This window comes from Microtus pennsylvanicus, chromosome 3, assembly GCF_037038515.1.
Source record: "Microtus pennsylvanicus isolate mMicPen1 chromosome 3, mMicPen1.hap1, whole genome shotgun sequence".
Taxonomy (NCBI): Eukaryota; Metazoa; Chordata; class Mammalia; order Rodentia; family Cricetidae; genus Microtus; species Microtus pennsylvanicus.
The window spans coordinates 84574237-84585030 of record NC_134581.1 but is presented as its reverse complement, the minus strand read 5'-3'; the positions used below and the strand labels follow the sequence as shown (position 1 = coordinate 84585030).

General features: G+C 40.6%; 1 protein-coding gene across 1 annotated transcript; it reads left to right on the top strand.

Annotated features, from left to right (window-relative positions):
• Positions 1-8316: 8316 nt before the first annotated feature.
• Positions 8317-9719, top strand: LOC142847217 (prostate and testis expressed protein 14-like). The gene is made up of 3 exons (XM_075967944.1): positions 8317-8377; positions 9040-9153; positions 9595-9719. Exons 1-3 carry the CDS (start codon positions 8317-8319, stop codon positions 9717-9719), a joined length of 300 nt encoding a protein of 99 aa, XP_075824059.1.
• The last annotated feature ends 1075 nt before the right edge of the window (positions 9720-10794 follow it).

The following is a 10794-nucleotide window of genomic DNA, read 5'->3' as shown; positions in this document are numbered from 1 at the left end:
CTCAGTGCCTTTCACTTGTTCACTTACTACCAGATCTCCCCCTTAGTCAAGTTTCTGTTCTGATTGTTTAAGTCAGATTTGTTGATTACAGAAAATCCTTCAGTCATTCTTCATCAAAGTCTTAGATTCTTCCTATACATTCTCAGATATTTAACAATGTTTTCCCATTGGCAACAGATTTTAATTTTAATAATATAGATTTTAGTTTCATCAACTACTGTTTTAAAATACTCTGATAGAATGTGTCTTAGCTAATGGGAGGGTTTACTGCATGTCATAATTTGTTATGCACCGTCAATTTATCTTCTGAGTCTTATGGAGTGGATGTGTAACCTACACCAAAATCATATGTTGAAATTGGATTCCTGATGGTCTATGGATGTGATTAGGTCATAAGTGTGGAGCCCTCAAAATGAGATTCACTTCCTCATCAAAGACACAGACACAGGGGCTTCATGTTCTCTCCTCCATTGTGAGGATGTGGAGGAAGAGGTTGTTTATGAACCGGGAAATGCTCTCACCAGAAACTGAATCTACTGGGACCGTCATCTTGCATTTATTACTCTTAAAGATAAATAAATATGTACTGTTCACAAGCTGCCTATTGTGTAGGTTTTCTGTTCGAGACTAGCATCCTAAAAGGACTAAGCAAATGATTATTGAATTTAATTTGAGGATTATTTTCTGAACTCAGAGTTCTTAAAGAGCATAGCTATTTGGGGCTGGAGAGATGGCTCAGTTGTTTGAATACTGGCTACACTCCAGAGGAACAGGGTTTGATTCTCATCACCCACATGGCTGTTCGCAGTCACTTATAACTCCAGTTTCCATGGATCTGATGCCCTCCTCTGGCCTCCAAGGGCACCAAGCCTACATGTGGTACAGACATAGATGCAGCAAAATAATAATAATAATAATAACATCTGTAGGAGGATGAGGCCGCTTGTTTGTTTCCCAACCACCTGGCAGCTCAGACCCGAAATAACCACACCAAAACTGTGTTATTTTAAATACCATTTGGCCAATAGCTTAAATGTATTTCTGGCTAACTCCTACATCTTAAATTAACCCATTTCCATTATTTTATATTTTACCATGAGGCTCGTGGCCTACCAGCAAGGTTCCAGCTGGCTGCTGATGTCTTTCCCCTCTGTCGGCTACATGGTGTCTCTCCGACTCCACCTTCTTTGTCCCAGCATTCACTTTAGTTTTCCCTACATAGCTCTACTCTACCCTATCACAGGCAAAGGCAGATCTTTTATTCATTAACCAATAACTTCCTACACCAAATGCCCATACATATAACATACTAAACAATCTATTTTATAAGTTTAAATATTCATTTTGTTAATTTTTATCTACAAGTTAAATACTTTGGTCTCTAACATGTTTGAGTTTATTTTTGTATATAATCTAAAGGGTGAGTCAATGACCTTTTACTTATTTAATATTTGCCAATATACTGAGAAATGCTTTATAGGCCATTGGGGGAGGAATATCATCCAGGTATTATCCAGCTGTCAACTATACATACTAAAATACCAAACCTGTTGGCAAAATGTTCCTACTGGTGAAATAGTGGCACTAAGTTCCTCGGGGAATCAACTGCTTTCTGATTAGAACTGAAGCTTGTTCCCCAGAAGGGAAACCATGGTTGTTGCTCTAACTTGGTCAAAATCTCATGTCTTAGGAGGCCATCGGCCTAAGGGTGCTGTTTTGTTCAGTGAACATTTGGTAAAACTGTCTTCTGAGTGTACAGATTAGTTCTGTACTGGACACTGAACAGAAAATCTCCATTCCCTCCTCCCATCCCCCAATCCTCTCCTCTTCCATCTCTATCCTGGAAAGGGTTGATCTCCTATGAGTGTCAATGGAACATGGCCAACCAAGTTGCATTAAGACTAAGCAATTCCCCATGTATTAAGGCTGGAAAAGGAATAGCCAAAAGAGTTGGAGACAGCCTTTTCTCCACTCTTAGGAGTTCCATAAGATGGCCAATGCCAATCTCTACAACTGTAACATATATGCAGAATGCCTAGGGGAGTCTCATGCAGGCGTTCCGGTTTTCAGTTCAGTCTCTGCGAGCCCCTGTCACCCAGGTTAGTTGATTGTGTGAGCCTTCCTATGGTGTCCTTGATCCCTCTGGCTCCTACACTCCTTTCTCTTCCTCAATGCAAGAATTCCCTAACTCTACCTAATGTTTGACTGTGGTTCTCTGCATCTGCCTCCATCAGTTGCTGGAAGACATTTGGGGCAGGCACCAATCTGGTCACAGGAGATGGCCAGTTCAGACTTCTTATCCAGTATTGCTAGGAGTGTAAGCTGGGGTCTTCCCCATAGACTTCTGGGAGAGTTCCTTAATCCAGTCTTCTGCCTAACCCTGAAATGCACCCCTAGAAGTTCCCCTTAGCACTCTCCTCCAACCTGATCAATCATGTTCCCATCCCACTTGCTCTCAGTCTACTCACAAAGTCTCTTCCATTTCCCTTTCCTAGGGAGATCTGGATGCTCCTCCCAGCCCATGAACTCTATTTGTTACCTAGGTATGTAGATTATAGCATAGTTATCCTTTATATTAGAAATAATATCCACTTATGAGTGAGTACATATCATGTTTGTCTTTATCGGTCTGGGTTACCTCATTCAGAATGATTTTTTTTCTAGTTCCATCCATTTGTCTTCAGATCTCCTGGTGTCATTGTCTTTAACAGCGGAGTAATACTCCCTTATATAAATGTACCACATTTTCTTTACCCGTTCCTTAGTAGAGGAACATCTAGGTTGTTTCCAAGTTTTATCTATTACAAATAAAGTTATGAACATAGTTGAGCAAGTGTCCTTGTCGTATGATGGATCATCTTTTGGGTATTATGCCCATGAGTGATATAGCTGGGTCTTATGGTAGGTTGAGTTCCAGTTTTCTGGGGAACCACCATACTGACTTCCAAAGTGACTATACAAGTTTGCACTCCCACCAGCAATGGAGGAGTTTTCCCCTTGTTCCACATCCTTTCCAGCATGAGCTTGTATTTTTGATCTTAGTCATTCTGAAAGGTGTGAGATTAAACTTCAGAGTCATTTTGATTTGCATTTCCCTGATGACTAAGGATGTTGAATATCTCCTTAAGCATTTCTCAGCCATTTGAGATCCTTCCATTGAAAATTCTTTGTTTAGATCTGCAACCCATTTTTTAGTTGGATTATTTGCTTTGTTCATATCAAGTTTCTTGAGTTATTTACGTACTTTGGAAATCAGCCCTCTGTCAGATGCCAGATTGGTGAAAATCTTTTCTCATTCTTTAGGCTGCTGTTTTGTCCTATTGATAGTATCCTTTGTCTTACAGAAACTTTTCAGTTTCATGAAGGCCCATTTAATAAATGTTGCTCTTGATCTTAGTGCCTGTGCTATTAGTGTTCTGTTGAGGAGGTCATCTCCTGTTACAGTGCATTCAAGATTATGTCCCACTTTCTCTTCTGTCGGCTTTAGTGTATCTGGATTTAAGTTGAGGTCTTTGATCACCTTAGACTTGAGTTTTGTGCAGCATGATAAATATAGATCAATTTGCATTCTTTGACATGTCAACATCCAGTTAGACCATCACCATTTGCTGAAGATACTTTCTTTTTTTCTTCATGGTATAATTTTAGCTTCTTTGTCAAAAATCAGGTGTCCATTATTGTGTAGGTTTACATCTGGGTATTTGATTTGATTCCATCAATTCATGTGTCTGTTTTTTATGCCAATACCATGTGATTTTTATTCCTATATTTCAGTAGAAGAGCTTAAAATCGGGGAGGTGATGCTCCAGAAGTTCTTTTATTTTACAGGATTGTTTTCACTCGCCTGATTTTTTTTTTTTTGCATATGAAGTTGAGTATTACTCTTTCATGGTCTGTGAAGAATTGTGTTGTATTTTAATGAATCTTTAAATTGAGTTTGGTAAGATAATGATTTTTACTATGTTACTCCTACAGATCTATGAGCATGGGAAATCTTTCCAAGTTGTGATATCTTCTTCAATTTCTTTTTTCAAAGACTTGAAGTTCTTGTCATATAGGTCTTTCACTTGCTTGTTTAGAGTTATTCTAAGTTTTTTTTATTACTTGAGACTATTGTAAAGGGTGTTGACTCTCTGACTTCTTTCTCAGCCCATTTGTCATTTGTATAAAGAAGAACTATTGATTTTTTAAAATTATTCTTGTATCCCTGGTAGAGTTTTTGGGGTCACTTGCATATATTATCATATAGTCTGCCTATAATGATACTTTGACTGTTCCTTTCCAATTTGTATCACCTTGGTTTTCTTTAGTTGTCTTATTGCTCCAGCTAGAACTTAAAGTATTATATTGAATAGATATGGAGTTTTACAGAGTTAAGCTTATTTCAGAATCGCCTTTTTAGTCCTATCCTCTGAATACAACCTGTCTAAAAAAATTCTTAGTTCCATCAGCTGTAGAAGGTGTCAAGATGGTGACAGATTGTACTGTTGGGCAAGATATAATTTGGGGGAATGCTTGATGCTATAGATAGACAGCAGGAACTCTGAAGAAAGTTTATACATACATAACAGAGCGCAGGACATTTTTATAAGTTTCAGAAGAAGCAGGGAGGTTCTATGCCATTTCAGTGGTAAGCAATGGACAGTATCGCTCTAGTCGGGCTGTCTCTGATACCTGTAGGGGAAAGGAATAAGTCTGTCAGTCTGGGGTCCACATGCAGTATCACCTACAAGGGTGCAGGGGGAAAGAGCTACAGACAGGTATGGTTTGAGCAATAGTTGATGTTGTATCTAGCACACTGGGGCTTCTAGATATCTTGTTCTGAAGAACTCAGGTAACAGAATGCAGTGGGCCCAACGTTTTATCCATCCCAGTGTGGTCTGTGACCTTCTCTCTAGCCACACCTTTGTACAAGGGAAACATCCATAGAAAAATTCTGGTTCCAAATATGGGGAGATGCCACCCAATAATTGAGGAATTTAGTCTAGTTGCTTTCATAATATGCTTCAGAAGTGGAAAGGTAAGGAAGCCTTTGTATGAAAACATAGGGAAGGAAGAAACCACAAACTGTCCATGGGTGAGTTTGCTCTGGAAGGGAACATAGAAACTTAAGTCTCCCAGGCAGCTTGTTGCCATTGCTTTTTCAGAGGAGGGAGTGCGATCACAGCATCTGTGGGTAGCAAAATAGAAGATCTGTCCTTAGGTCTGTATGGTGCCTGCTCTTGTACTAGAAACAATGATGCAAGGTTCAGTGGTAAAAGTCTTTATACAAACTGTAAGAAAAGATACACACTGCGGTATGAGCAGATTATCAGAGAAAGAAGTAATGAAAGAGAGAGTGAGAGAATAGGTCATTTGGTCTCATATTAATTGCCTGTTCTATAGTATGGTATTTAAATAGATAATAAATTAGTTTGTCTCTCACTTATTTTTTTTCTCACTTGTTTTTTATACGATACATTTTATAACATTACATTTTATTTCCTGTGTCTGCTTATTTGGTGAGAGGTGTCTGTGGGCATTAGTAAATTGATTCCAAATTTCAGAGAACAAATTACATGTCACTTAATCAGGCTCCAAGCAGTCAAAGTCTGAGCCTAAATGTTGGTAGTCATTTTGCCTTTTATTTTTGATCTTTTTGTCTTTATATTTCCCCCCTGTGAGATTGGTGGTGGGACAAAGTTCTCATTTTTTTTTCTGACAGTGAATTTCAGCTTAGAAGGTACATTTGAGGGCTCTGGTTGGTGCTGATCTGTCATGGAGTCACAGGGCTGTAAGCCTAAAATTCTTGAGCTACATTTTGAAAAGGAAGAGAGTGTGTATCATGGTGTGAGGAAAGTCAGAAGATGCAGCAAGCAGGAGCTGAAGACACACAACATAATAAAAAACAAGAATAAAGGACTATGGGAGCTAAGAGAACTCACACTAATTTGAAAAAGCTTCCTAGGGATGGAGTCACCCAAGAGGTATGTATTAGTCAGGGTTCTCTATTGGGACAGAACTGATAAAATGGGGACTTATTAAAACAGCTGGCAGAATGTGGTCCAACTAGTCCAACAATGTCTGTCTTAATATGGGTTGTCCTTTTGTATAAGCGTTGCTTTTATTGGATAATGATTACAACTGTTTCAGCCAATGGCTTAGCATAGTAAATCCAGACAGGAAATCTGAATAGAGGTGGAGATAGTAGATGGAGTTGAGGGAGAGGCCATGTAGCCAATGAAGAAGAAAGATGCCAGAAACTACCAGTAAGTCACAAGCTAATGGCAATACAGAGATTAATAGAGATGGTTTAATTTAAGATCTAAGCGTTAACTAGGAATACACCTAAGTCGTTGACCAAACAGTGTTGTAACTCATACAGTTTCTGTGTGATTATTCGGGTCGGGTGGCCTGAAAACAAAAGTGCAGTCTCAGTTTACACAGTCTATTAACAGAAGGTGTAAGGATCCAGTAGTCCAAGATGCTGGATATCCCAGTTGGTCTTCAGTTTACTCTGGATTCCCAAAGAAATAGGCTCTAGTGCTAGTGAAGGAATGGACTCACCAGTGAGAGTGAGGACAATCAGGCAAACAGCAATGGCTTCCTTCTTCTACTTCCTTTATATAGGATGTCCCAGAAGGGGAAGCCAAGATTGAAGATGAAACTTCCCACCTCAAAAGATCAGGATTAAAATCAGGCCTTCCCACTTCAAATGATTTAATTAAGAAAAAATCCTCAAAGGTGTACCCACTCTCTGGTTATTTGTAGTTATTTCTAGATATAGTCAAGTCAATAACCAATAATAGCTATCAAAAGATCTATATCAAATTTTGCTTTAACCCCAGAATAGTTTGATATTGTCTGACTTTGGGGAGATTTTCCTCTACTTCTCCTGAAGTAGTGGCCTTGAAATACCAAGTGTTATTGAGGAGGACACGTGTGCACCAAGTGTCTGCAGAAAGGATGTCTAGGTTTGAGGACTGTTGTGTCAGGGAGTTGACACACCGTCTTCACTGTCTTTACAATGGGTGTATAAACAATTGTGGCAGCTCCAACTTGGGAATGAGGAGAAGGCAGGAAACTCAAAGTTATTTGGTTCTGCTCCTTTCTCCAGATCATTGGTACATTGATTCAAAAGGGTGGAGGGAACAGAATTGGGGAACAGGGTTCTGGTGTCTGTGGGTCTGACTGAGACAGCCCTCCAGGAGATCACTTCAGTGAATCAGCTCCAGCTTTATTCCAGAGTATAGGAAGCACACAGAATTGGGGAGCGTGGGGACAAACCCTAATTCTCATTAAGTGGTATGCTCCTAACACAGGCTTCATATGTGGCAGTGGGGCCCTATATCAAAGCTCCTAGCAGAAGTCTTAGTTACCCTGTGTGCAGCTGGGGTGGCTTCTAACAGGAAATGGTGCCTCGGGTCACCCTAGAGATAAGTCAGGAATCTGGGCTTAAAGACAGCTTTAAGATAAAGTCAGTCCTTCAGGGGTCCACAGATGTTCTCCAGATAAGGGCAGGTAAAGAGCAGGAAGTCTCACTGGGAATGGGAAGGGTGAGATTGTAAAAATCTGCCAGACCACGATAGACTGTGACCTCTGATTAGCAAGGCCTTCCAGAAAAGTTACCCATTCTTATGGTGCTGGGTAAGCACAGCTGAATTTTGTCTATGAACCTGGTTTTGGGGGTTTTGGAAATAACACATGGTCTCTGTGTGCATTTGACTTCATCAGTGGTACTTTCAGTTTCCTGACTCCATCAGTGGGACAGGGAAAACAGACCCAGAACAAAAACCTGTTTTCCTTCCATGACCCTATAGTTTTTCTTGTCTTTCTATCTGACCCCCAGGAAGATTATTACAGTCTGCATGGAAGATGAACCCCAATCTGCAATTTGGGTTGCAGTGATTTATTGAGCAATTAATTATATCCCACTCAAAAAGGATCAGGGAATTTAAAATCTGGATGTAGAGGCTAAAGGTAAGAGTTTCCTTCTATGTGGGGAGTCATAGCCTAGTGTGTGTAGTTCCCTCTAGTCTCCTCAACCACCCAGTCTCAAAATTCTTTTGATACCACAACTATTAATCCCCATTTGAAAGTTAGTGAAATAAATATGCAGACAAGAATCCAGAAGTAGTTGAATCACAGCCCAGGGGTGTGGAAGTGAGCAGGTATAGTGAAGCACATAGGATCTGTGCTTTCCCCAGGCTATCTGCTCAGGGATCCCATTGGCTTCTCTTCTAGCCTGAGCTCATATATAAGCATGCACTGTTTAGGCTGAGCTTTGAGTGCCCTGTCCTGCTCTCTGCTGCTCTCTTAACCTGGGATCCCACTGCCATGGGGAAGCACTTCATCCTGCTCCTGCTGGGCCTCTCTCTAGTGGTGGGCTTCCTGCAAGGTGAGATCCTGGCAGATGTAAGATGCCATTGCTAGTGGGTAGACATCCACGGAAGGGCATTGGGTTTGGGAGGCCAGGAATAAGATGTAGGACCTGACTACTTTTATACATGGACCCCACAACCTTTGGCTCCATTTCCTCACCTCTCCATCCTTCCCTTCCCTCTGTTGTACACAGTATGGGCTTCTCCTATTGCTCCCCCTCTTCATCGTGCCTCTACTCCTGGTGTCCTTTCTCCTGGTTGTTTGGTTCACCTCTTTGTTCTTAGCAAACATCATTCTCATTTCCTCCAACTTACCTGTGTAAAGACCTAAAATTATATTGGAAATCATGTAAGGAAGGTTTATGGCAGGATGGAGATAAGAAAGTAATGGGAACACTTGTCTGCTCATAGGAGGTAGACTCAAGCTCCCTACACCAGAACTTTGATCTTCTTCCTCACAACCCAGTCCATTTACAGTATTTGAAGTGGAGAAACTTGGCTCTTCTCAAATCCTTCCTAGGGTCTAAGGTCGTGGGCTACCCTTTAGAGGTCAGTTCTTCCTACATCCAGCTCTTTCCTTTGTTTCTTCTTCATTAATGATAACAATAGGCTTAGCTCCTGCCCAATGCTTGACGGGGTGCTCCGAATGAACCTCTTATATTTGGTTTTGTCTTTTCAGCTCTGACATGCTTGCGGTGTGACTTACTAAACGCTGATGGAGAGTGTGAGAAAGGAGAAAGCACGTGTGAGGCTGAAGATGGACAGGAATGTGGCATACTGGTAGTGTCTAAAGGTATGTCAAGATTGGGAGATCTGCGGTGACCACGTTTGCTGCTCGGGCATGAATCAGCCCTCTTTACACTCCTGAGGAAAAAGCAGAAACTGTGGAAGGCTGTGTGTCTGTGTAAATTCAGAAGAATTCTTTCCATTTGGTACTGGTTGTCTACCCTTCTTTGCCAGATGAAGATACTTTTTTAAGTGGGGTCTCTGCATGGCCTTTATAGCTTTCTGGAAAACATACTCAAGGGTGTGAGGATTTGAACTGAAAAATTCCAGTAAGTAATTTGGGAATGGAAGGCATGTCTGCAAGCCAGATTACAGAATAATAGGTGATAACTATTATCACCTCAGTGTGCCTGGCATTCTTTTCACCGGGGAGCCTAATTCTCCTTATTTTCTGAGACTCTGAATTTACAAATATTTAGGGCTAACCATTGTTATTTTTCTTGCACAGGTTATGATATCCTGTTTGGGCAGCAGGATTGCTCTTCTAATTGTTTAAATAACACTTTCACCCATGATGACCTCACACTGGACTTTACATGTTGCAACGATCGATCTTTGTGTAATGAGTTTTAGAGGCTGGGCCTTTCCTTGCCCTGATCTGCTGCAGGTGAGTCTTTATTCCTTCCCTGTGCTCTCAAGGCTCATGACCCTGAACCATCTATTCCCTACACCTGCCTGGATCAGCATCAGCTGTTGATGAGTCAATACTTCAGTTGGGAATAGAGCAATGCTCTCTGCTCCCCATCTCCCAACTACTTCTACCTTTCAGTTTTTTCCTTCCTTTTCTTCATCCATCCTTCAATCACTAACGGATATTTGCCAAACTTTCCCCTATTCATGTCATTTTTATTTTTATCAACAGTGGTTTAATATTAGTGAATATTACAGAGCTCACATCCCTTTGTGAACCTTCAGGTTAGTGGTGCCTCTTCTGCAAAGGTTCTAGCAGACATTACTTCCAGTATCTCACTCCATTCTTATTCACTGAATGGAAGACATATGCTATCTGGTTTCTCACTGCTGTGACCTGAGTAAAATAATATAATAGAGTGATGATCAAGTTTAGTTCATGATTTTAGAAATTTTCATCATGTTGGAGAGGATGTAGAGGACCAGAGCTATTCACATCATGCATCTAGGATTCATAGCTGAGCAGAGACCTGGACGGGATATACCCTCCAAGCCCTCAGCCCATGTTTTCTCCATTTTAGTCTGTAACTATTTTATAATGTACCCAAAATTTAAATGTATTTATGGCTTCAATAGATTAATTAGGTCAGAGACTTCATATCCTAACCATGTCTAGAAGTGTGACCGACACACCCAGAGCAGTGTTTGAGGAATCTCTTAGATATCCTCCATACAGTCAAGTTTACAGTTAAGATTAAACCATCACATGGGCTGCAGTCACTTCAACACCACAGCATCCAAGTCTAGTTTGTGTATGCATGGAACGATGGCCCAGTTTAGCTTAATTCCTAGTAAATTAGATAAGTTTGAAGTTGATGTTATTTGCATATTTATTATTTTATTTTTCTAGCACACTGCATACTATCCTTAGAACTCACAGAACGTACTGTGTGAAGAAACATGGCTAGTAATCCCATCTCACCCTGCAAAGACACAGCTTGTTTACCTGTTCAGGCAT

Coding starts and splice junctions, on each gene's coding strand:
- LOC142847217 (XM_075967944.1), top strand. CDS start 8,317: ATGGGGAAGCACTTCATCCTGCTCCTGCTGGGCCTCTCTCTAGTGGTG. Junction 8,378..9,039: donor AGTGGTGGGCTTCCTGCAAG/GTGAGATCCTGG, acceptor TTGTCTTTTCAG/CTCTGACATGCTTGCGGTGT. Junction 9,154..9,594: donor CATACTGGTAGTGTCTAAAG/GTATGTCAAGAT, acceptor TTTCTTGCACAG/GTTATGATATCCTGTTTGGG.